Source organism: Lissotriton vulgaris, chromosome 1_1, assembly GCF_964263255.1.
Source record: "Lissotriton vulgaris chromosome 1_1, aLisVul1.2, whole genome shotgun sequence".
Taxonomy (NCBI): domain Eukaryota; kingdom Metazoa; phylum Chordata; class Amphibia; order Caudata; family Salamandridae; genus Lissotriton; species Lissotriton vulgaris.
In genome coordinates, this window is record NC_141685.1 from 1,054,808,100 (window position 1) to 1,054,834,746 (window position 26,647).

At 44.6% G+C, this 26,647-nt stretch overlaps 1 protein-coding gene across 1 annotated transcript in view; it reads right to left on the minus strand.

Annotated features, from left to right (window-relative positions):
• Window positions 1-26,647, minus strand: part of LOC147748527 (uncharacterized) — a 567,546-nt gene that overhangs the window by 368,309 nt on the left and 172,590 nt on the right. Inside the window, exons 4-6 of the mRNA XM_086936452.1 lie at window positions 4,451-4,528; window positions 537-615; window positions 19-77 (exon numbers count right to left, since the gene is read on the minus strand). Coding sequence (XP_086792578.1) covers window positions 19-77; window positions 537-615; window positions 4,451-4,528 — 216 coding nt within the window. The remainder of the gene's footprint in view (window positions 1-18; window positions 78-536; window positions 616-4,450; window positions 4,529-26,647) is intronic.

Here is a 26,647-nt window from a genome sequence, read left to right on the forward strand (position 1 = left end):
TTGCGTAATAGAACGTACCAGACATCAGCACCACACACAGCACGGACAGTAGCATCTTCCGGTTCTCTGATACTTTTCTAGGGAGAGTGGGGGTGAGGACAGAAAAAACAAAATGGGAAAAAACAAGTAAATTAGCAAACAATGAATAAGGCAGAGTGCCAGTGGCCTCTCTGTGGCTCTGCGAAAACACAGGGCATGTCACCGCTGTGCTTACGTGGGATACAGGCTTGTCACCTTTGTGCCTGTACAGGGACACAAGACATGTCACCTGCATTGGTCTGTAGGAATACAGCGCCTGACGCCTGTATGGTGTATAGGATCGTACTCCTGTCAGTCACCTTAAAGGCTCTACAGTGATACAGGCCCTACTACATCCAAAGATGTGTGGGGAAATGCAGCCTGTCATCTCAATGGTTATGTGACGATACAGGGTCCTTCCTGGGCGGTATAGGGATACATGACCTTTCACCTTCACTATTGTAATGGGGTCAAGGCCCTCTAATCTCTTTTGCGCATTCTTAGTATGAAGGCCTCACCTTTTCACGAGTAGAGCAGCCACTAGCAGGAGAGTGAGTGATAGGCTGGGTAATCCTGTGCCCTGAGCATAGGTAAGACCTGTAGGAAAACACAACCAGTGAACCTGTATCACAAATTGATTCCTATTCAGAGTACATACATCTCACACACAAGAAGTGGGAGCAGTTGACCCTCACATAAATGATATTGTCCCTAAAGCGCACACTTCTCAAGATGTTCTCACCTTCCCACATTCCGGGCCCAAATGTTACTTGCACCGTGCACACAAACCCCATTGTGTCTCATACTCAAACCCATTGTTTCATCCTCAAACACAAGGACTCACAGAAGCACAACCCCTCACACAGGGAATTTCTCAATGCCTCAAATTTGAGGCATTACTTAAATGCCTCATCCTCACACAAAGAACTTTACTTGGGTAGAGCACGCTCCTACATGGAGCTTTTCTTTCTGACAACGCCCTCACACAGAGCAATTCTCATGTGCCCCACCTTTAAGCCATGCACACAACAATTCTCGAGTTCCTCACCCTTACAGACATAGGGAATTTCTTGAGTATCTCATCACCCTTGGGAACTAGGAATTTCTTGTGTGTTTCACACACAGGAAATTTCCAGGGTGCCTTGCTCACACGGCATTTCTCACTGCACTTCACCCTTACAAATGGCAGCTCCCAAGTAATTCGCTCTCACACATGGCATTTCTCATCCTCCTCACCCACAGGACATTTCTTGCGTGTTTCACTGTCACACATGACATTTCTCAAACATCATACTGTCGTACTTACTTACTGCCCGCTTTGCCGACTGGCATATAGAGCAGCTGTGAAGGACCTTCACTTCTATCTGTCTTGGGAAGGTTCCTGTATGATGCCAAAGCTGTGGTTCACAGTATTGATTTCTGTTACCACATTTTGCTGCAAGGTGTTCTTTGGCCTGCCTCTCTTCAGTTTGCCTTCTGGGGTCCAGTGAAGAGAATAAGGTCCATCTGATGCATCTGTCTTTGTCTTCAGCTGTGCGCCACATCACCCGGTCAATAACAAGGTTGAAGATCAACACTCACATCATAAATCCCTGCCTCACACCAGTTGTGACCTATAAGCTATACTCATTGTCTCCCACCTTGCAGGTAAAATTATCATTGAAGCTCTTGATGAGCAGAACTATCTGTTACAGTATGCAATTGGCTTTCAGTACACGTCAGAGGCTGTTAAAGTAGGTAATGTCAGAAGCTTTCTCAAAATCAATGAAGTTGATGCATAATTGTCTCTCTGTGCACTGCTCTATGATGTTGCTTAGAGTAAGGATCCAATGCACGCACCCTTCGCCCTTGCGGAACCCAGAATGTTATTGTCTTAACTGTTTGTCCACAGTATCAGATATGTGCCGTATAATGATTTTCACCAGGATTTTACTCGGAATTGACAAAAGGGTGATTCCAAGTCAGTTGTTACAGTTGGCTAATGGTTTTTCTTTGGAATCTTGATGATGAGGCCCTGCTTCCAGTCATCTGGTACTTTCTTTCCTTCCCAAATCATTGTACACAGTTGTTGGAGGATCGTGGCTGATGTTTAAGGGTCTGCCTAGAAAATATTTGCATTCAGGTTATCTTTGCCAGAAGCTTTTCCGTTATTAATAGATCGAATGGCAGTGACAATTTCTTCTTTCAGTAGTGGGGCTGTGTTCAGATCAAAGTCTATCTCTGTTTCTTGGATGTCCACTTTGCCTGTTGGTACTGGTCTGTTCAAGAATTCTTAGAAGTGCTTGTCCCAGTGTGCTTCCTATTCTTTCTCTGTTGTGAGTAGTCAGCCTTGCTTGTCTATGATAACGGTGTTGTACGTACGCCTTGTGATTCTTTTAACTGGTATGATTGCTTCTAACTATTGTTGCTTGTGCCTCTCCTGCAGCCTCTCAGATTTGGACTCTATGAGTTTCTTTTTTGCACTCCTGTCTTCAGTAGCTTGCCATGTGTTTTGTCTGATCCATTCCTTCCTCTTTCTAGTCTTGGTCTCCCAGCATGTTTCACTACTATACATATATAATGAAAAGACCTGTTTTCATTTCTTGTTGCCTTCATCTGTGGCTGGCTCAGGCTGATCTTCCATGTCTGCCAGGAGTAGGAACCTGTTCTTGATTTGTAAGACGAATGCCTTCTTGGTCTTGGGGTCCTGTAATTTTTCCACATTGAAGTGCTGTCGTCCTGATGTTTTCAGTTCTATTTTTCTGAACTTCGACTCCACAAGAGCGGTCACTAGATGGTGATCACTGCCGACATTTGCTCCCCTCCTCACTCTAACATCTTACAGTGAGCATCTCCAGGTGCTGTTTATCAGGGGGTCAGTCTGGTTTCTGTCTCTGCCACCAGGTGAGCGCCAAGTTTGTTTGTGAATATTACTGTGGGACTAGAGAATCCCTCCTACAACCATATCATTTGTGGCACAAAATTCAAACTGCCTTTCTCCATTGTCATTCATTGTTTCACAACCTTCCTTTCCCATGGCTCTCTACTGGTTCGCATTGTCATTTCCCACTTTAGCATTCAAGTCTCCCATCACAGTCTTCAGGTCGTAATTCAGCACAGCTTTAGTCTCCTCAGCTCCATCTGTTGGCAGAGTATGTCCTTGACTGTTTTCTCTGTGTCATTTGTTAGAGAATAGTACTGGATAATGGTGGTGCTGATGTGTCTTTCTGTTTTTTACCCTGGCTGTCATGAATCTGCTGTTGACTGGCTTCCACTCTAGGAGGTGTTTCTGTGACTCCCAGGATGTGTAGGCTGTTGTGCCTCATCTCAGATGTTATTTCAGACAGCTTTCCTGTTTCATACATAATCCGTACGTTCGAGAATCCAATAATGGTGTTGTGATTGGCATTCTGAAATTCCGTCATCCTGCCAGTAGTTTCCTTGCAGCTTTGACTACTGTCAATCATGCATGTCTAATGCAGACACTGTGGAACTCCTTTGTGTCTGCCCAGAAGATTTAGGACTCTAGGAGTTTGGCAGTGTGAGAGTGGGACTGCCACGCCAACGCCCGATCCCACACTGCCAAACCTGTGTGCACACCACCCACCAGAATATGACTTTAACAGTCACTGGCGGGCTGTGAAGTCCAAGTCGTGCAGGTACTGGGGTGCATGCACACTGGGGGCACAACATGTTCCCCCAGCATGCACCCCATGCCCTGAGGCACACAGGGACCCTGTAGGGCCCCCTTTGTTTCTTCTCCACCACAGTTTCCATATGGTAGGAACCAACATGAAAACTGTGGTGGAGAGTAAACTCGTATTATGCTTGGCGGGATCGCGGCAGTCCCACAAAGAATATCGCGGCCTTAAGACTGCCGCACCTCCACAAGGGATCTCTTATCCCTGGCGGTTGCGGCGGCGCAACGGTGGTCCAACCACCCTAGTAGTATTAGGGCAGTTAAGCCGCCGGTGCGGCGGTGGCCGGACTGCTAAAGCCGGCGGTCTGCGGACCACCAGACTCATAATCAGGCCCTTAGTGGTTCTTGCTGCTGTTTCTGTAACACATGTTTTTATGGGACAAGGTTGTTTGCCTTTAGCCTTGTGCCCAACCCCTGACCTGGAGGATCGGTGTATCGAGATTCGTCTGGTCTCTACCCTGTGACCTGTCCAGCTAAAGCAACCCTGCCAGGAGACTAAGCTCCTGCCAGCACAGCTCTCAAGCTCACTGAGACACACAAGCCCCAAACTACTTCAAGGTGCCAATTCTCGCATAGGGCATTTCTTGCATACCTAACACAGGACATTTCGAAGGGGCCTCATCCTCACACAAATGGTGTTTCTCAAGTACTTTACCCACTAATAGACAGAACATTTCTCAAGCACCTCAGTCTCACACACAGGACATTTCTCAAATGCCTCATCCTCCTGTGCAGGCAATTTCTTGCCAATACCTGTGGGCTCAGCCATGGTAGAGGCATCGGAGTCCGAGTTGCTGGAGCTGCCAGGAGGAGTCCCCGTGCATTTGGCTTCTGTGGAAACAACCAAAGTGATAATCAGCAACACAGGCAGCAAATACATCCCAACGCTAATATGCTATGCCCCTACCACTGCACTACAAACTGACATGTACATGGCTGACCATTCAGCATTCCCAGGCAGTACATCTAAAAGCTGAGCAACCGCAATGTGGGCAATGCACCCTTTAACTGATGCAGCAACCCAGCCAATGCAACCTAATGTCGATCTACAGCACAGTCAGTGCCCCTCAATACCGACCTGCTGTACCCCATTCAATACATCGTAATACAGATAACACAAACAAGTATTGGCTGGAACGTTTGATTTATTCTCAGCTACTGGCAATTACTTGCAATCATATTCTGGTTCATAGTTTATTTTGCTCGCTGCATCACTATAGATGAGTCTAGAATAGAAAACTTCAGCATGAACCTGCCAGACCACGTTCCCTCTGATTGGAAACACAAGCAACCCCTGACCGTTTTTTGTCTTATTGGACCTCCTAAGCAAGGTGGAGCTTCAATACTACAACACAGCATCCAAAATGGCAAGACTCATTTTTATATGGCTGGTCTCTATCTGTAGTGGAATAGACAGGCTAAAAAAGAGACTGGAAAATGGTTCAGAGTGATGACCAGTGGCTGAGATTAATTCAGGAATCCCACCCATCAATGTCTGTGCTACGTGTGTCTCCCTAAGTAGAGGTGGTATTCCTAGACTTGGGTTCTGAGCTCACTGTGCCACAGGAGCAAAGCTGTATCTCACAAACATGGCCTAACCCAATTTGGGATGGCTTGTGCTCCGGTTTATAGGGGTGCTGGCCTGGCCGTTCGTCTTCACTGTCCCCTCCGGGGCATGGCAAAGACTGTATATTCTGCTGGTCTTAGGTTTAAGTCAACAGACAAGCTGAAAATTGATAGACTGTAATGCTGTCCAGAGTGATTACCAGTGGCTGAGATTAAACCAAGATTTCCAGTCATCACTTGTGATAATTGTGTCGCCCAAAATCAGAGGGGCATGCCCAAATGTGGGTCTCATGCTTGCTGTTCCAGATGCCTCAAGCTTCAACTCTGAAAACACCTACTAAGTTCGAAACTTGGTGGATGTTACAAATGTTTCTGTTCATAAGTGACGTGGCCCAGCAGTTCAGTGTGGACCATCCCCTGTGGGGCGGGACAAAGTCTGATGTTCATATCACAATGCTTTGCATATAATGGCCCCGACAAGCTAAAACTGATAAACTGGAATGCGGCACACAGTGATTTCCACAGACAGACATTAATTCAGGTATTCCACTAGTCACTTTTTGTGGTCCCTAATACTGCAGCACCACAGGGATGTATTCTAATACCAACCCGGAGCACCACAGCCAATGGTCTCACATGCTCACTCTAATACTGACCTGCAACAGACAAGCCCATTCTCCCTAACACTAATGTGCTACACTGTTACTCAATGCACCCTAATTCTGGCTAACAACACTCCAACCAGTGCAATAGATTAATAACATCCTACAGAACCACAGCCAATGCACACTAACACTGACCTACAGCACTACAGCCAGTGTACCGAAATTCTCCCCCAGCAGCACCCCAGTCAATGCTTCCAAACCCATGCATGCAGCATCTCTTAATGCTCGATTGCCCAGACTGCAGAACCACAGCAAAAGCCTTCAAATCGAGATCTGCAGCACCAAGCCAAGGTATACTAATGTTGGCATACCTCACCCCTGGTCATCTTAACTCTTTCCTAGCCTGCAGATCCTGGCACTCATCATCTAATGAATTAAAATGCTTTGAGAAACCTCAAGATTCTATACATGTTGTTGTAAAGTACACTTCCTGCATTAAAATTGAAAGTTAATGACTTTGACAAACACTGTAGCTGCTCCCAAAACTGAACAGCTACTAAACAAATTTCACGTGTAGGGTCTAGCATCAGAGATGGTAGCACCTAGATGTGGAAAATGTTATTCTCAACAACCAACTCTTTAAACATTTGCATTTGAATTTTAAAAGGCACAACATATCCAAACATGCGTACAGCATGGCAGAGGCATATTTTCATGAGTAGAGATGTTCCAACAGGACCCTTGTCATCGTTACTAGAACAAGGAATCTTCACAAACCGTCTACATTTACAAAAGGACAATTTAATACCTCTCCTGTAAACTTGGATTATCAAACTAACTATAATAAGAGCTGCAATTTGACAGGAAGTAGTTCGAGACAAAGTGGTCCTACTTAACCACAGATTCATTCTACCTTTAGACATTACTGATGGTCTTGATTATGAAAGTTTTCTTCATAGCCCAAGGCATTATTAAAACTGCCTATCTTGTCCTAATACAAGCTTAGGAAAATCTTAAACCAGATAAAAACCTTTAAAGATATCGACTATTCAGCCAGGTCATTAACATCTCCTATTTTAAGTTAATTATCTGTTTATTTTGATTATTTATACCACGTCAAGATCCCTCCAAAGCAAATTGTGTTTGAATTATTTTATGTAACAATTTGCGCAGGGTGCACTTGTACAAAAGCCACACCTAATAGAGGGTCAGTAAACAAAGCAGGACATGCTCTCAAGCTAATACATTTTGGACTATTGTTTTCTTCTTTTCTATGTTGGTTTTGGAACTTATTAACATCGCCCTTAAGCCTTGCCTTATCATCAGGAAGAGCGGTAACTTAAGGAAGCCAGTCCGTCTGAAAGTGCAGAATGTTAGTAAAACTTGTCAGTTTATTGTATTGTATCGATTCATTAAAATCACTGTAATAAAAGATATGTCCAACCTAAAAATTCTTTTCATGCAAAAGTCCAGAGAGTTGTGTGTGGGGACTGGTCTCATTAACAGAAACCAATTCAGACGTTGTTAGTCAAGATGTCAACACAAATTTTGATATATTAGAGATAATCATCATAAAAACCGTCCGTTTAAGTGAATGTCACACCTAAAATCGGATTATTTCATCCATAATTGTTTAACGCCAAGAAACAAACTTGAGTAGATGTCTAAGCAATTAGTTATTGTTTTATTACTGACAAAGGTATTGTTGGAATTGGCCCTTTCTGCAGGGTCATCCCTCAAAGTTTTGGCTTCATCCGTCTGTTTTCTGAATCCATTTTTTGTTGGCTTTTAGGACTATGTACAGCTTACTGCTACTAACCAATGCCAAAGTGCTTGTGCTCTATCCTATAAACCTGGTGAAATTGGCATACACCCAATTGGCACATTTAATTTACTTTTAACTCCTTGGTAAAGTGGTACTACATGTACCCATGGCTTGTATATTAAATGCTACAAGTAGGCCTGCAGCACTGATTGTGCCACCCACTTTAGAAGTCTTCAAAACACGTATGAGGCCTGCAGCTGCAGCCTTTGTGTGCCGTTTTAAACTGCCATTTCGACCTAGCAAAATAAACCTTTTGCCAGGCCCAAACCTCCCTTTTTAAAAACATACAAGTCACCACTAGACTAGGCCCTAAACAGCCCATAATGTGGGGTGCAGATTATTTAATATGTTGGGCATGTACTTTTATCTTTTACATGCCCTGGGAGTGGAAAACTCTTACATCGTTTTTCACTACTGCAAGGCCTACCTCTCACATAGGATAACATGGGGTTCCCTTTGTTACTCCTTGTTGCTCCTGGGCAGCTTTGGAGTTCTTCCAAGCTCTGGAGACCCCTTCAATGTGTAAATGTATGTTCTGTTTTTAAAAGGTGCCATCAAAAGAAGGAATTCATTGCTACTTTAATCTACGTTTATCCAGTTTTTACCTGGTTTATCTCTACCTATAGTAGTGCTATAATATTACTCATCTATCTCGCAATAAAATTTGCATTTGGACTTTACCTGTCCATTAGGACAAGTGTCTATTAGGCGGAGTGATCCCCCTCCTTTTTTTCTTCTCTTCTGTATATTGATTTGCTGCTACTATCTCAAGAATTGCACGTTTCTACTAGGAAGTTTTATCTTGTATACATTTTAAAATTATTATGATCATTGATATGTGACAAATTCCTGTCATGTAATGTGATGTATTCTGGCTGTACTTTTATGGCCCCAGTTGTGGTTGAAATAACCGTTTTAATCTAATAAGTGCTAACTTTTGATTTGTCAACAGGTAAATGTTTCATGTTTGGTGTCTGAGCGATTGTAATAAAAAACTTTATAATGGTAAAGTCAGATTTTAAGTATCAATTTTAAAAATGCCACTTTTGGAAAGGTGTTCAATACATTTGGGCAACCCGATATACCCTTGTGGGCTTGGGTAGTATAGTTAAACAGGTAAAGATGCCTACAAGGGATTTATTTGGAACATATGTTTTTGAATAACTATATATTTTATAGAATATCATCACATGGTAACATAAATTAATTGAATCAATACTTTTAAGGTTTGTTTTGTAAATGAATCACTATAGCCGGGTCGAGAAGAATGGGTTATATGTCGACATTGCAGTCTCTGTCTCTAGAAGGCTTCTAACATTAGACAGCTGCTGCAGCTTCAGTACTAAAAACATGTATGCACTAAATTCAGTTCCTCTACATGAGGCCATTTTATCTCTATCTTAAGTCTACTTCTATAACTTTTGAGAAGACCATATTGATCCATTTTTTCGACCTTGAAATTATTGACCATGGGGTCGATCAATCTCACAAAATGTATTTATATCCTGAAAATGGTCTTGTTGCTACACTTCGACGGAGTCTGAAACGTCGACGTATAACCCATTCTTCCCTTTAGTTATTATTAAGTTCAATTGTTTAAGTTCTAGATTCCATGTGCATAGGACCGACTCAATCTTTTACTGTGTGGAGATTGGCAGTTATACATTGATTACTAGTGTACCTTCATTTTTGATTTATTTGTGATTTCCGTTATCAATGTAGGTGAGAAATGTTTGTTTTGAACCTCTATTTTTTTCATTTTCATATAAACCAAACTATCAATGATACACCCGGCTATTGTAATTTATTTACAAAACAAACCTTAAAAGTATTGATTCAATTAATTTATGGTGTCATGTGATGACATTCTATTAAAAATATATTTTTTCATAATAGTGTGTTCAAATAAATCACTAGTAGGCATCTTTACCTGTTTAACTGTTGGAAAGTTGCCATTTTCCTGCCCTAAGTATTTGCCTGCACCCTGTTCCTGCGTCACATCACTAGGTGCAGTTGGCAGTTATACATTGTTTAATCCTCCCAGACAGCCACACAATAGAAGTGTTAGTGAGACTGGATGGACCATTAACTGGCAGGATGGGGGGCAGAGCTGGGCACAGCCCTACTTACAACTGAATAGGCCGTGACCTGCCTTCACATAAATAAATTGTCACCAGACCATTGTTATGCAGTCTGCTGCAAGCCAGGGCAGGCAGGAAACATCAAGGACTTCAAAGGGAATTCTTTAGAAACGTCTGCTACTTCAAAGTGGGCGCTATGTATAAATATTGTACCCTCAAACGCAACTCTTTAGTACACCTCTGAAGCTGTGGTTACTAAAGAAGAAGGACTGCTGTGCTGTTTACTGCCGGAAGTCATACCAATCTGCTGCTCTGCTACTCTGTTGCTGTGCTACCCTGCTTGCTGAGAAGGAAGACTGTATGTGCACCCTTCATCCAATGCTGAAATGACTCCAAGGGTCAGCTACCTGACCTCCTGTTCTGAGCTACAAGGACATAACAAGCTCCAGATGCTCTGTGCAACTGCCTAGCTGACCAGCTGTCTGGACCTGCAACTGGATCTGCCTAAGCCCTGCTGCCATCTGTTGGAGTGAGTTGCTGACCCCCAAGTGATGCCTGTCAGGTCCTGGAACCTTCGACGTGACCTCAGTTGAGCTCTCTTGAAGTTTTGGGCTCTTCGTGAATGCAAATGGGCCGGTTTGTGCCAAGATCTTGCTGCCCGACAATGCGAAGTTCCAGTGAACCTGACTCTTTGTGCCACAGCGACCGCAGGCAACACCCAGCAATGGGAGATCTGCACTGTGCACTACAGCAGCAGCTCGCAGTAACCGGCAACATGAAGCTTTAGCAGGGCCTGTCCGTGGCGCCCTGCAGGATCTTTGTGCTAAAGCGAAGACCATACATGACGTCCAGCCTGCTCTTTGAGCTACTTTGACAACAGCTGTGGTCCGTGAAGGTAACAGCGGTGGGGCCGGGTAAAGGGGGATTTCGAGGGACGATGCAAAGGGGAAATTAATTTATAAAATTCCACCGCCCCACCACTGTTACCTGCACAGACCACAGCTATTTGACGACCACCCGCAACCGTCTACCTGCTACTCGCAGTTCTTTCCACTGCGATCAGAACTCTTCGAGCTGGAATTTGAAGGTACCTCTTTCAGCTGGACTAACGTGGTCCCTGTATCCAGCCCGTTCTCCATAACTGTGGAATATGTGCCGGCAACACAAGATGTGCCACACCTGGGCGCTTAAATTCCTAACACATGTCTATAACTAAGGAATCGCCACTTCGGGGCTTGTTTATCCTAAAATACAGTCTAGCTTTCTGCACTACTAAGCCGGATTGACGGAGCACGTCACTTCCAGGTTGCGGATTCTGGTGCACAGTCAAAATATCAAGTCAATATGCAGTAATATCGACTCCTAAATATCGGAGGTAAGAAATTTCGATGTTTTGTATATCGATGTATTAAATAGCGTTTTTGATTAGTGTGTATAATATCGAGGTAAGTAATGTCTACATTAAAAATGTCGAAATGTTAAAATATCGTTGTATTATGTTTTATATGTTGTAATTTTGATGTATGGTATTTTTTGAGGATGTATTTAATTTTTTTTACATTTTATAATTGTTTTAGGAGCGGGATGTTGGGTTTATAGGGGATAACGGTGGGGAGTGTTTTTTTTAATTATTACAAAAGTTAATTTGAAATAGGAAATTAAAATTTACAATTTTTTAATTAATTATAAGTTTTAGGAGCGGGATGTTGGGTTTATAGGGGATAAGTGTGGGGAGTGTTTTTAACATTTTTATTTAATTATTACAAAAATTAATTTGAAATAGGAAATTAAAATGTAACATTTCTAAATTAATTATACATTTTAGGAGCGGGGTGTTGGGTTCATAAGGGATAAGGGTGGGGAGTGTTTTAACATTTTTAATTTAATTATTACCAAAAATTAATTTGAAATAGGAAATTAAAATTCTAAATTTCGAAATTAATTATACATTTTAGTAGCGGGATGTTGGGTTATTAGGAGATTAGGGTGGGGAGTGTTTTAAAAATATATATTTAATTATTTAAAAAATTAAATTGAAATCGGCAATTACAATTTTTAATTTCGAAATTATTTATACATTTTAGGAGCTGGATATTGAGTTTTTGGGGAATGAGGGTGGGGATTTAAAAAAATAAATTTATATTTAAAATTTACAATTATTAATTAAAAATAGGAAATGTATTTTTATTGTTTGGAAATAATTTCAAAGTTTAGGAGTGGGATGTTGTGTTTATAGGTGTTAAGGGTATGGAAAGTTTTATAACATTTAGAATTAATTGTTAAGTATTAAATATTAAAAAAATACAATATTTTTTAAAATTTGTAATTATTTTAGAAAATATGGGTTTGGGATGTTGATTTATAGGAAATCAGGGTGGACATTGCTTAACCCCTTCGATGCTCATGACGAGCTCAGCTCGTCATGAGGTACACCTCTTGTGTGCTCATGACGAGCTGAGCTCGTCATGTAAAAGGGGATTCAGTAAATATCAGCACAGGAGGGGGATCAGCTTAGCACCCAAGGTGTTAAAACAATTTATATTTAATTATTAAAAAAAATTATTACTATGAGAAAATAATATATAATTTAATTTTTATATATTCTAGGAGTGGGATGTTTGATAATAGGGGATAATGTTGAGGATTGTTTTCAATTTTATTTATTTATTAAAAATGTATCATTAATTCAGGAAATTATATTTTTATGTTTCTAAGTTTCACATAAATTATTGTAGTGGTATGTTTAATTTATATGGCAAATATTGGATAGTGTGTTTAGATATATTTGTACACAAAAATTAAATTAAAAACATTATCTTAGAATGTCATTTTTTTGTATTTACAAATATATTAAGTTTGAAACAAAATTAAATTTATATTTTATACGGGGAATATTACTTTTTTATGTATTAAATCTTTTATTGAGCATAGGCAAACAATATGCACCTCCGAAATGTATATAGGGGCCGTCACCACACCGGGGAGGCCTAAGCCAGCGACCCCACCGACACCCATCGCAAGGCCAGCGGGCGCATTGTCAGTTAACACAGCAAGCCGCCTACAACCCAACTGGGCCGGCCGCGTCATAAGAGGTGCTACAGAGGTGCAAGCTATGTAGAACTAGTGCAATCTAAGAGGAACAAAGAACTGAAAACAACCCCCCTTCCCGTCCCACCCCTACCCTCCCCTCTCCTTGTCCAATGTCTGGGATAAGCCGTCGACTTATTGTCGTCCATTAACGGTCAAGTGGTGCTGCGCGCGCTGGGCCTGTACGCTTGTGGGCGCGTGTCTTGGGTTCTGGGATAGGCGTTTCCGCCAGGCGTAGCAGACGCAGGTAGCGGGGGCAGCTCACCTCACGAAATTCCCCGGTAAGTAGGGTGAGGAATGGTCGCCAGAGCTCCGCAAAGTCCGTTCCCCTCCCCGCCGCCGCCAGTGACAGTTTCTCCATTCCCAGTATCGCCCAGAGCCGGTGGAGCCACCCCAATTGTTGCGGAGCCTGAACTGCTCTCCAGTGGGCCACAATGTTTTGGACCGCCGCCCCCAGCGCAAGTGCGATCAGTCGTCCCCGCCAGGACTTCAGAGGATACATGAGGGCGTTCGGGAGGCCTAGAATAATGTATGCTGGGAAGCGCGGCAGTTGTGTATCTAGATGTGCGTCTATGAGGTCCAGGATAGGGTCCCAATAGGGGCGAAGCGCCTCACAGCCCCATAGCAAGTGTTCCAGTGTCCCTAGTTCCCCGCACCCCCTCCAGCATCTGTCGCTCACTCGAGCATCCCAGTGGTGCAACCTCTCTGGGGTGTGGTACCAGTATGTGGCTACTTTAGTTAGTGTCTCGGTGAGCCCGGTGTGGTGTGCCGAGTGTCTGGCCCTGTGGTACACTCCCTCCCATTCTTTCCTAGTAAGCTGCCTCCCTAGATCCCTTTCCCACCTGGCCTGACCCGCGTTATACGTGTGTACCTGAGTGAGGAGTAGCTGTTGATAAAGGTCTGAGATCAATTTCTTGTCCGAGGTGCGCGTTAGCAGCCACCTTTCGTAGGGCGTGAGGTGTCGTTGGGCCCCGGGCTGAATCGAGGGGTGGAGCACCCAGTGCCGCACCTGCAGGTACTGTAGGCGTTCCGATTCGGCCACATCGTAGTCCGCCTTGACCTGCCGGAACGGGAGGACCCCCTTGAGGTCGAACATGTGTCCCACCGCTCTACAGGGCGTCGTCCACCACGTCGTAAACGCTCCGACGTCCAAACCCGGCGTGAAATCCGGATTCTCAAAAATGGGGGTCATGGGCGAGGGAAAGGTGGTCAGACCCCTGGTTACTGCCACTCTATCCCACACTCTCAGGGCGGTGCTTGTGATTTCAGAGGCGTACAGGTTAGGGGGCCGGTGTCGGCGTGGCAGGAAAGGCACGCCTTGAAGGGTACGACCGGCCACTGCCTGGTCCTGGAAGAGCCAGTGCTTGCCGGACTCCAATTGAAACCATTCCGCGAAGGTACAGGGTGAGGTCGGGCACACCGACCCCTCCGTTCGCCGGGGGCAGAGTTGCGAGGGTGTGCTTAAACCTCGGCCGCCGGCCGTTCCAAATGAATCGCGACAGTTCCGATTGGGTTTGCTTAAGCCAACCCGCCGGGGGATTTAGGGGGAGCGTCTGGAACAGATACAAGATCTGCGGTAGCAGTGTCATTTTGACGGCGGCAATTCTGCCCAGCCACGACAGTGTAAGCGGCTTCCAACGTCGGAGCTGCTCCCGAAGTTTGATTGTGAGTGTTTCATAATTGACTCGCGCCGTACCCCGGACAGTGGGAGCCAGGCGAACGCCCAGGTACGGGACGGCTGCCCCCGACCATTGCATTTTGAATTCGGCCTTAATCTCGGCCACCACGTCCGGGCTCAGGGAGATGTACAGGGCTTCGGATTTCGTTTCATTGATCTTAAAACCCGAGGCCAGGGCAAAGGTGAGAAGCTCCACAAAGAGAGCACGCAGGGATTGCATCGGGTCAGTGAGGGACAGCAGAACGTCATCCGCATACAGGCTGATCTTGTGCGTGTCGGCACCAAATTTGATACCAGATATGAGCGCATGCTGCCGCACCCTCTGAGCCATCGGCTCCATATATAGTGCGAATAGGAGCGGCGATAGAGGGCAGCCCTGGCGCGTGCCTCTGCCAATGTCGAATCTCGGGGAGGTATGACCGTTCACCCTGACCGTGGCGTTGGGCCGGCGGTAGCAATTGAAGATGCGATGGCGGAGTTTCTCCCCAAATCCGAAGCGGCGGAGAACCTGGTCGAGGTAGGGCCAGTGCACCCTGTCGAATGCTTTCTCCGCATCGATGGTGAGGAGCATGCAGCCCGGTTTAGTGCGCGACCCGGCCTCAATGAGGTGCAGCACCCGCCTGGTGTTGTCGCTGGTCTGCCGCTGGGGGATAAAGCCCGCCTGGTCAGGGTCTATCAGCTGCTGCATGTATGGTGCAATGCGGCCCGCTAGTATGCCGGTGTAGAGCTTCAAGTCTACGTTCAGCAGCGAGATGGGCCTGTATGAGCCACATGCCGCCGGGTCACGGCCCGGTTTGGGAATGACAGAGATGGACGCCTCTAGCAGGTCCGGGTGGATGGCACCAGGCGTGTCAAAGGTGTTAAATAGGTCGCGCAAGAGGGGGGCAAGCCGCTGGCAAAAGGTCTTGTAGAAGGCCGCGGTATAGCCGTCGGGCCCCGGGGATTTCCCCACTTTGAGGCGGGCAATGGCAGAGATGACTTCCTCCAGGCCAATGGGCCGTTCCAGAAAGTCCGCTTGGGCCTGGTTGAGAGTGGGGAGCTCCGCGCCCTGCAAGTAGGTCGGGCCGGCAAGTGGGTCTAGGTGGTCCGCGTCGTATAGCGCCGCATAAACGTTGCTGAAGGTTGCCGCAATCGCCGTGTCCTCCGTAATCTGGCTTCCATCTGCCGACAGGAGAGAGCGCACCTGTTGCCGCTGGGTTTGCGCCCGTAGTCTGCTCGCCAGAAGCTTCCCGCAACGGTCGCCTCCGGTGTAGTAGGCGTGCTTGAGGCGCATAGCGGCGTATTCCGCCACGTCTTGATCCAAAGCTGCCAACATTTTCCGCTCGGCGCATAATTGGCGCCATGCCCTTGCCGCCCCCGTGCGCTGGTGCATCTGTTCCAGTTCCGCCACCCGTTGGGTAAGCTCGGCACGTTTTAGCGCCCTTTCCTTGTTGTTGGCGGCGGCTATGGAGATAAGTTCCCCGCGGAGGACCGCCTTGAGGGCTGCCCACTGAGTGGCCTTTGTGGTGTCATCATTGGCGTTGTGTTCCAGAAAGTGGTCAATCGCGGCTGTGAGGCGGGTTTGGGTGTCGGGCAGCTGCAAGAGGCCGTCTCGCAGCCTCCAGTGTCGTTGCGGAGCTGGCATGGCTCCCACGCGAAGTGTCGTTACCACTGGGGAGTGATCCGACAGCGCGGCTGGCAGTATCTCCACCTCTTCGACCTGTAGCGCCAGTTGAGAGGAGCATAGGAAATAATCCAGCCTCGCATACGTCTTGTGTGCCGCCGAGTAATACGTGTATGCCGTTGTCTGGGGGTGTGTGTGTCGCCATAAATCTATGAGGCCCAAGTCTGCCACATGTGCGTGACCCGCCGCCGTGAGTGCCCCCACCTGCCCGGATCTCTGGCCTGAGCGGTCCGCCGTGTTGTGAAATACAATGTTAAGGTCTCCGCCCAGTAGTAAGTGAGTGTGTGTGGTGGATGTGGCGGTCTCTAGTGCCGTATGTAAGAACCCTTCCTGCCCCTCGTTTGGACCATAGACTGAACCCACCAGCAAAACATGGCCTGCAATCTGGAAGCTATAAAGCAGAAGACGCCCTCTAATTTCAGCTTCCTTCTGGAGGACCCTCCCCTCGAAGGACTTAGCCACTAGAATCGCCACCCCAGCCGCTTTCTTCAGGGATGAGGAGAAGAACTGCCAGGGAAAGGCGCGTGATTTGAGTCTGTGTTGGTCGCTGCGAACAAGGTGTGTTTCCTGGAGCAGGCAGATATCTGCCTTGGATCGCTCGAGACAGGAGAGAATCGCCTTGCGCTTGTTCGGGCTGTTAAGACCCCGCACATTAAGCGAGAGCACTGTTAGATGACGTGTCATGTCTGGGGTAATAAGGAAGATGCCAATCCCCACCCTGAGGCGGTAGCTGCGGGCCAATGGGCCGTAGGAGACGCTGCGCTGGGAGTCCTACCGACTCCGTCCGTGGTATCAGAATCCCCTGGACAAGGAGAGCCCCCCCGCCCCTCCCCCTCATCCCCCAACTCCCCCCCATCCCCAACTGCCCCCCCCATCCCCAGCTCAACTGGAGCAACCCCCCCCCCCCGGGTCCCCCTATCCCTAGGTGCAACCCCTTCCCGCCCAGCACCCCTTTCCTGCAACACCCCCCAACTTTCCCCCCCAACTGGTAAAGAAATTAGGTCTAACATTGTCCCAGGTCCAGTCTCGAGGCTACTGGACCCGTGGTAAAGGAAGTCCGCTAAATGGAAGCAGTGGCGACAGTGCGAGCAGGTCGGCTCTCCCCCAGCACTCCGCTGTAGGCGAAGAGTCAGAGTCTCCATCCGGGAAGGCCAAAAAGCACTCTGCCTTCGCCCCCGCCGCCGGACTAGATTAGCCCGACCCAACCATGACCTGTGGAACTAGCGTGTCTTTCTCCCAGCGGTCAGCCATTGTTCGCTTGCGCCAGTCCCTGCGCCACGGTCTCCACCGCAGCCCGCTGTCCCTCCTCTATCTCAGTAGCTGCGGGGCGTCTCGGCTTGCGTCTGCGCCGTTGCTGCTGCCAGCGTCCAGGGGCCGCCTCATTGGAGGCCCCTTCCCCCAGTGATCCGTCGTCGACCTCCGGCTCGTCTAGGCCCAGTGCGCGGCAAGCGTCCCTGAGGGAACGCGGCTGGTGAAGTACATTGCCAAGCCGGAACACCAGACGAAAAGGGTGCCCCCAGCTGTAGGTGATGTTGCGTTTTCTCAGTTCCGCTGTCACGGGCCGAAAGGTGCGTCGCTTCTCCAGTGTAAGCGCGGCTAAATCCTGATACAACGTTGGGGAGTGGTCGCCAAAGGTGATCTTCTCCAACTGGCGTGCCTTGCTCAGGATCTCCTCTTTCGTTCTGTAGTCCTGCACACACACCAAGATGTCCGCCGGGTGAGCGGCGCCGGCCCTCGGCGGGCTCGTCCGGTGGGCCCTGTCCAGCCGCAGGGGGGCGTCCGCCTGCCGGCCCAGGATGTGGTTGAAGAGGCCCCGCGTAAACTGAAAGAGGTCTTCCGTGTCCGGGGACAGTTTTACTCCTCTGATCCTGATGTTATGCCGCCGGGAGCGGTTCTCCAGGTCCTCGGCGTGCGTCTGGAGATCCACCTGTTGGTCATGTATGCGGGCCAGTTCCTGCCGCAGGGCCTCTATTTCGGTGTCGCGTGCGTCGCTTTTCATCTCCAGCTCTGCCACTCTCTCCCCTATGGCATCGGTATCGCGGCGGACCTCCTTGATCTCGTCCTGGAGCTCCTTCTTTAGAGCATGGATATCTTCCCGCAAACTGGTGAACAGGGACTCCAGGAAAGACCGTGTGACCGGGCCCTCGGGGTCCGATCCTCCGGGGGGCGACGTGGCCACTGTTTTCTTTTCTGCGTCCCCCCGGGAGTTGGGCACCGTGTGTCCATTCCGCTTCCCCATGGTGGTGGGGGTGAAGAGATCTTTTATGGTGCGGTCCTTCTTGGTTCTCCCGCCAGACATGCCTCCCCAGGGTCCCCAGCTGCGCCCGTCGACCCCCTCCTCTGCCAGCCGTGGGTAGGCCCCTAGGCCTCGGTGGCGGCCCTCCGGGCTCGGGATGACCGGTGCTTCCTGTGTGGCGTGTAGGTGCCGTGTTGTGGCGGGTGCTAGGCCCAGCGCGGGGGGTCGCCCTTAGGGGATCCAGGCGACCGCCAGCGAGGCCGTCAGGGCGAGAGGACCCACTGTGCCCGGACCATAGAGCTGTGCCCCGCAGTCTCTCCAAGCCTGCTGTGCCCCCGCTGACTGATGTGTTGTCACTGCCCCCCGAAGCCTCAGCAGCGCTCGGCGGGGGCCGCGTGATGGGGGCAGGGTCGCCGGGACGAGCGATGAGGGAGGGAGCGAGGACCCGGCAGGGCGGGTAGCCGCCTAAGATGGCGCCCGTAGCGCTCGGTGCTGCTCTGTCCAGGGGGTGAGAGAGGGCGGCTAGTCCACAGAGGTCACGTCCCAACAAGGGCCTCGCCCACCCCGATGCGGGCTGCGTTCGCCGGGTGTGTAGCTGTCAGCGTTGGTGGCCTCGGGGGCAGCGCCGTCGGAGCAGACAGGGCAGAAGGTCTCCTCAGGCGCACGCCACGTGCGCGGGTCCCCACGGGTCTCCTCGGTGTCCCTCCGGCTGACAGGCCGCCACCTCCCCCACCGGGTGCCCCAACCTGCAGTCCCAGCAACGGATGGGCGCTGTGCCGCCAGCGGGGGCCGGTGCCAGCGGAGGGCCACACGGTCAGGTCCAGCGCAGGCGGGCTGCGACCTCGGCTGCCCCTGTCACCTGCCTCGTTGCTCCGCCAGTGGTCCCGCTCTTGGGGGGATCCGGTCGGACTCCTCTGCCCCCCCGGTGCTCCCGCGCTGTAAGGTAGGACCGCTGGGCTGGGGGGGGGGGGGGGGGCGTCCGCCTCCGCTCCTCACCTCTTTCCGTCGGCCTCCTCCGCCCGATCCCCAAATCGGCTCCGCGGGTGACCACAGCCGCTAGGGCGCTCCGCTGGGCGGCAGGGTGGAGCAGCAAGCCCGCAGAAGCCCCCGGCAAGGGACCACGGGGGCCTCGCGTTCAGTAACGCGGGCCGGGCTTGCCGCCGTTGCAGTCGCCGAGCTCAGGAGCGCTCGAGCCGGCGTTCAGGCTCCGCCCCCTGCGGCCTCGATGCAGGCACCGCTCTCTTTAGGCCATCAGGGCCGCCAAGGCTCCGGGTCGATTCAGCCGGGCCCCACGCCTAGGATCGGCAGCACCACTGCCCTGGACACTCCCGTTGCAACGCCGGCCTCAGACCCGCCAGGGAAGTGCTCGGGTCGGGACAGGTGCTGTGTAATTGCTGTAAATAGCGGCCGGCGGCGGGAGCTTCGACAGAGCACGTCTGCTCACTCCGCCATCTTGGCCACGCCAATATTACTTTTTTAAATTTGGATTTAGAATAGTAAAATATTTAGCTTCAGTGTCCAGCATCTGCCTCAATTTAATGTAGATTGGAGTGGGAATAGTAAATTAATTAGGTTCAGTGTCCAGCGCCTACCTCAATTTAGTGTCGATTGGAGTGGGAATAGTAAACTAATTAGGTTGTGTCCAGCACCTACCCCAATTTATTGTAGTTTGGAGTGGGAATAGTACATTAATTGGGTTCAGTGTCCAGCACCTACCCCAATTCAATGTAGATTGGAGTGGGAATAGTAAATTAATTAAGTTCAGTGTCCAGCACCTACCTCAATGTAACGTAGATTGGAGTGGGAATAGTAAATTAATTAGGTTCAGTGTCCTGTACCTACCCTAATTCAATGTATATTGGAGTTGGAATAGTAAATTAATTGGGTTCAGTGTCCAGCACCTACCCCAATTTAAAGTAGATTGGAGTGGGAATAGTAAATTAATTATTTTTAGTGTCCAGCTATTACTGTAAATTAAATTTAGATTGTAGTGGGAGTAATGTTTTAGTTAGGCTTTTTAAAAAATATTTTTTATAGTTAAGTGTCTAAAGTGTTTTATATTTAATTTAAAATATATTCAAAGTCATATTTACTATATTAATTTATAAATGTAATGTTATAATATGTGTTAGGATAATTATGATTAAAAACATATTATTTATATGTTTAAAAAAATGATTATGTATTTTTTATTTAAAAATTTTCTACTATATATATATATATTAATTGTAAAAAGATAAAAAAATCATACATTGGAAGTAATAGTCATTTTAAGGTAGTCAAAAGAAATTACACAGTTTATTTGTAATATTTTTATTGTATAATTCATTGAGTACATAAGTCAAAAAAAAATTATTATAAAAAAACAGTATAAATGTCTTATCAATATATAAGTATTTGTATTTTTTTATTTTATAGAAATTATTTTTCATTTGTATAGATGTTGAGACAAGTACATTATAGGAACATAGAAACAATTTAGTGAATGTAAATATATTTAACATTTGAATATATTTTGTACATATAGCTGGATGCATTTTTATTTTTCATTTAAACATTTTTTAATAGTACATATTTTGTTATATGTGTTACATATTAGTTCAATTTTGAAATCATGGTATACATTTTAATATACATTTAAAGAACATGAATTACATTATATACTGTTAATATTTTACTATACAGTTTTCCATAATAACATTTTAGCATTATAATGTGAAGCACATGTTTGTATATTATTAATATTAAGATTGAATTATTAATACTAATAATGTTTAAATGTTTGCATGTTTATTTTGTTGGAATAAATAAAATGTATACATTGCTTTTTTATAATTATAATATTAAATATTAAGTAATCATATTTAATATTAACAATTGTACAATATATGAAGACAATATATTTTTTAGTACATAATATACAATTTGAAAAAAAATTGAAAAATGTTTTTATAATTTTGAAATTATTATTTAATGTTAAATAAATTATTTAGTCATTTATTTAACTATTTTTGTGTTGATATTATTATTTGGGTCTGAGAAGGTAAGAGTTATTTTCTTTATATTTTAACTATTTTAAGTGTGTTTGGAAGGTAGTAGTGTTGTATTTAGGGTATGCGGAGTTATGTTTTAGGAGTTATGGTGTTTCTGGTCGTTTATTTAGGTATTCATTTTTATTGGCGTGTTTTGGATTTACGGCCTAGTTAGAATCGTTGTTTGTATGTATTTAGTTTTTGTGTTAATGATGTATGCAATGGTGTTTTAAACTGTATAGTTTTAACTTTTATGTGGGTGGAAATGTTTATTTTTCTATTCTAGGTTTTTGGAGGAAGCGTTTTGTTTTTGGAAGTTTTGCGTTTTTTTATTAAAAGGAAGTGTATTTTAGTTGTCTCAACTAATATTTATTTTACACTTCCTTTATTATTTGGGTTTCCTGGAGCGGTTTTTATTCTTTTTTTGCGTTTTGGGGTTTTTGATGGTTTGTGGATTATCTATTTCTTCTGGATGTTCGATAGATTTGGCACAGATGTATTTTTGCATTTTGTTGGGGTCTATTTTTATATAATATGTATTTATAAGTACCTGGATTATTTTGGAGAAGTTGGATTTTCTACTTACATCACTGCAAAAGGTAAGTGTTTTTAAATTAATTTTATTGTGGGTGGGGAAATGTGTTATTTTTATATAGTTGTTGTTTTGTTATATAATTATTTTGTCTATAATTGTAAAAAATAAAATTATATATATTAGACAAAATAATTATTTATTTTATTAAAGGAAAAGTGTATGTTTATAGTTTAATATTTTTTGGGCTGGTTTTTAGTTAATATAGTTTGTATTTTTAGACAATCATTTTTAGGTATTCCAGTCCTTTTGTTGTAGGATAAAGTTGTACTTGTTGTTGTAAATATTGGTACATTTGAGCAGTTTGTCGTGATAGTTTAGGTTTTAATTGTAAGACAGATTGCTCCATTCTTAACTGTTGAAAACTTTGTTCGTTTTGTATTGCCATTAGGAGTTTGTGTAGGGTAGGAGTTGTTCGGCCAGTTGAAGCTAGGAAGGCATTATGCCAACCCTCAATTGCATTGTTTGTTTTGGCTTCTTGATTTAGGGTTGGTAGATATACATTCCACCAAGGGATTTGGAATTTTGGTTGTCATCTACGGCCTGATCTGTGTAGTCTCCCCACCCAGGTTTACTCGAAGTATTCTAAAAGGGGAGCTAGTTTTTGTTTATTTTTGGTGTAGAATGGACTTTCCATTAAAATGTTAGGGTGCTCAACCACGTCTGTGACTGGCACATATGCAAAGGCTATTAGGTGTTTTATTTGGTAAGCAAACATGATGTTGGTTGCTTAATCAACACTTAGGCCCTCATTAGGATGGCGGGCGGACTTTGCTCGCCCGCCATCCTCCCGGGGATTGGGACCTCCCGCCAAAAGGGCGGGGGTCCCGTGGGGGGTATTAGGATGCGCCCGCCACAGTGGCGGGCACATCCTGCATTTTTAATATTGTGGCGGGCGGTGCTCTCAGCACCGCCCGCCACAATGATAAAAATGCATGTATGCATTTGCATACACAAATCGTCAGGCACCACGCGGTGCCTGCCACTTTGTGTATGCAAATGCTGGGGGGTACCACAGGTACCCCCGTGGGCACACCCCACCTTGCCTTCACTCTGGGGGCCTGCAGAGGGCCCCCGAAGTGAAGACCGCCTGCCTTTCCGTGGGGGCAATGAAGGCATCAGATTGGGCCCATACTGACATGGCTGGCGTTGTCAAACAGACACAGCCACCATATGAAACCTTTTCCGCCCCAGTCGCAAGGCGACTGGGGCGGAAAAGCGGCGGACGTTCTTTTCGTCCGCCGTGGACCCCCCAGCCATTCTAATGTGGCGGGGGGTCCTTTCAGTGAGGATGGCGGGCGGATTGCCCCCGCCAGGCCGGCGATGGCTACCGCCAGCCTGGCGCGGGGTCAATCCGCCTGCCATCCTAATGGGCCCCTAAGTGTTGATTTTTGTAAATGTCTCCATGGACATTAGTTGAAGTGGAAATAACAACCTTGTATGGCTGTGTGAGGGTATATATATATTTTTTTTTTTTTTTTTTAAGGATGGAATTTATCATGGCTTGTTCAAAGTCTATTACTGTTTTTAGGGGAAAGAAGTCTGGTGTTTCTTCTCTTATTTTATTCAACATTTCGGTGTATGTTGAAGTTTGTTTGTTTGGTAACAAACAATAGATAAATGGAATGCAAGTGTTATGGTATTGCCCATGTATAGTATATAATTGATAGAATGGTTTAGGGCATATGCTAAAAGTGCCATCCATCATCCATGCTTGGCTTTCTTTTAATTTTTTATATTGTTTGCTGTTGCAAACATAATTATCCTTTTATCTTTATTGTTGTTATCATAGAAGATAAAAGGTTCATCATTATGAGTTATGGTAAGTTCAGGGGGAATTATTACCTCTTCAAAAGTTTTAGGTGTGGGTATTATTGGTCTTGTAGATTTTGTAGTTCTAGCTATAGTTCTTTTTATAGAAGCTATTGTTGGTAATTGACCTCTTGCTTCTCTAGGTACTTTAGGTAGTTACTTATTTAAGTATTACACTTGTTGGTAGTTCTGAGGTGATACTTAATTCTTTAATATTTTCTAGAGTAGATTTAACCTCTATTTCTGAGATATTAGGTGGATGGTTGTGTTCAGTTGTATGTATTACACTTGTTTCCCTGGTTGTTGCACGCCCATAACATTTGTTTGAGTAATACTTAGAACATTTCCAGTTTACTTTAAGGTCTGTTTGTTTTTCTTGGGTATAAATGTACCCCATATAGCACAACAAAAATTTCCCTTTCTGAGATGTAATAAATTTTGCATCTTCAGTCATTGTAGAGTTCTCAATTCTAGAAAAAATGTATAAAATATTATAAGAAAATGTATTTATATTTTAGGTTTTAGTAATAATATATGCACTTTTACTATACACTTACCAATTATAAATTAGTTGAATTTGAATGTAGGTTTAGTTTTGTTTGGTCAATGCTGTTCTGTATTTTAGTGGTTTGTGGAAATAAAGTTAAGTATATTTTAGTGCATGTTTAAATATATATGTGGTGTTAGCATTTTGTAGGATGCAATATTTTATGATTAATATGTTACTTTTATTTTATAAACATTTTATACAAGCATTAAAAACTTGAAAAGCTATTTAATGAAGTTTATTTTAAACATTGTTATACAGTAAGCATGAATAATAGTACATGTGTATTTATGTTATACTTACCAAGTGTTATTTATTTGCAGTTCAATGTAGATGTTTTCTTAATGGTTTGCTGCTGTTCTTTTTTAAGTGGTCTGTGGAAAGAAAGCAAAGTATATTTTATGCTATGTTTTTTATTTATATTTGAAGTTGGCCTTTTTTAGCACTAAATTTACATTATCTGTTTTACATATATGTTAAAAAATGTTGACAAGTTTAAAAGTCAGAATGGAGTTTTTTGATGGTTAGGACATTTTAGTCGTTTTTTTCTCTTTTAGTTAGTGTTAAAAAAAATTGAAATGTATACTTACTTTTTTGGTTTGTTGTTTTTGCAGGTTGAAAATGTTCTTATTTTTCCTATAGTTAAATCTGTTGTGGCAATATAAAGAGATAGAAATATAATTTAGTATTTATGTTTAGATTATAAAATGTAGGTTACATTTAAATTGACAGTTTATTCAAAAGTTGTTTATATACTTACTTTTTGTTATCTGTAGTTGGCTTTTTTTTGGATGAGTCTTTAAGTTTGTAGAGAATCTGGCAGAGTTTCTCATTGCTGAATTTTTCTTAAAGGTGTTAGAGTTTTCAGTTTAGTTCTTTATATAGTGAGTTTTTAATTAGTTGTTGTATGTTATTGGTCAGCTATATTTAAATGTGTTTCTATTGGTTAGTTTGAATTTGTTTTAGTTTGTTAATTATTTTAGTTAATTGTGAAATGCTAATGTCTAGATTTACTGTGTTTTTCTCATTTGATGAAGGATATTATGAAGGTATATTGTTTTTTTAAAAATGTTTATTATTTATTTTAAGTATTGTATATATTAAGTGTGTTTGTTTAAACTGTTTTCGTTTCTTTAGTAGCTTTAATTTATTTTATTTTTAATACATCCTTTTAGTTGTTTATGTATTTTAAATGTTACATGAGTGTATATTTTAATTATTTAAATTATAGTGTGTAAAATATAATTTCCTTGTATTTTTGAGCTGTCGATATTTTGGTATTGTCGATAATATTGATGTCTATATTTTTGTTTTCGATAATTTTGATATGTGCTATATTTATTTAAAACTGTCGATATTTTGAATTTCGATATGTATGTTTACGATTTTTGTGTGGTCGATGTGTTTGCTTTACGATATTGTTTTATCGATATTTATGTTGTTTTATAAATAAATATAGAACGTCGATGTATTTGTTATCGATATTTAGTACACGATAATTTTGAATGTAGATTTTTTTAGTTTCGATATTTTGTCAGTGATTCGCGGATTCTCTAGGGCAGATGGAGTTCCTGGGCCAGGCTTAAGCAGAAGGAGAAACCACCAGCCGGCCTGTAAGGAGTGCACCCTGCACGGGCTATGCGGACGCCGTTCTGGCCTATGTGACACAAATTTTGCTCAAAGGTTCTTTGTAGCCATCGGTCCGGATCGCACTTGTTGGTAACCACGTGCTATCTTTCCGGGTAGCAGAGAGGCAGCGCATTGAAGCCAAACTCCTGGCATTTGTTCGGAATTTGGATGTAGTTGTCTAGTGCCGTCTTAGTTATAATTCAAGGTATGAGACATGATTGTTGCTCATTGTAAATCTTTTCATGCCCACGTCGGCCATATTTTGCTGGTGTTAAACTCACTCGAAACATCTGTTTTTCACACGATACGACCACCCTAGTACTTAAATCTAGGTATGACGACTCGGGCCCTGTTTTTGGCACTTTTAATATTGGTTCTAACACACCTAACATGGAGGTTCTCATAATGCTTGTAATTCGGATTCAGCACCTGTCACATGGCATGCATGGTATCAAGGGTGGCCTGGCCTATTGATGTATGTTGAAAAATACCTATTATTTACACATAGGTTCTTCTTTATTACTTCCCTCTGACAGCAGGTGAAGGGTTTCTATGTACCTCACCAGCACTGTATATTCACACAATAACTTGCTATTT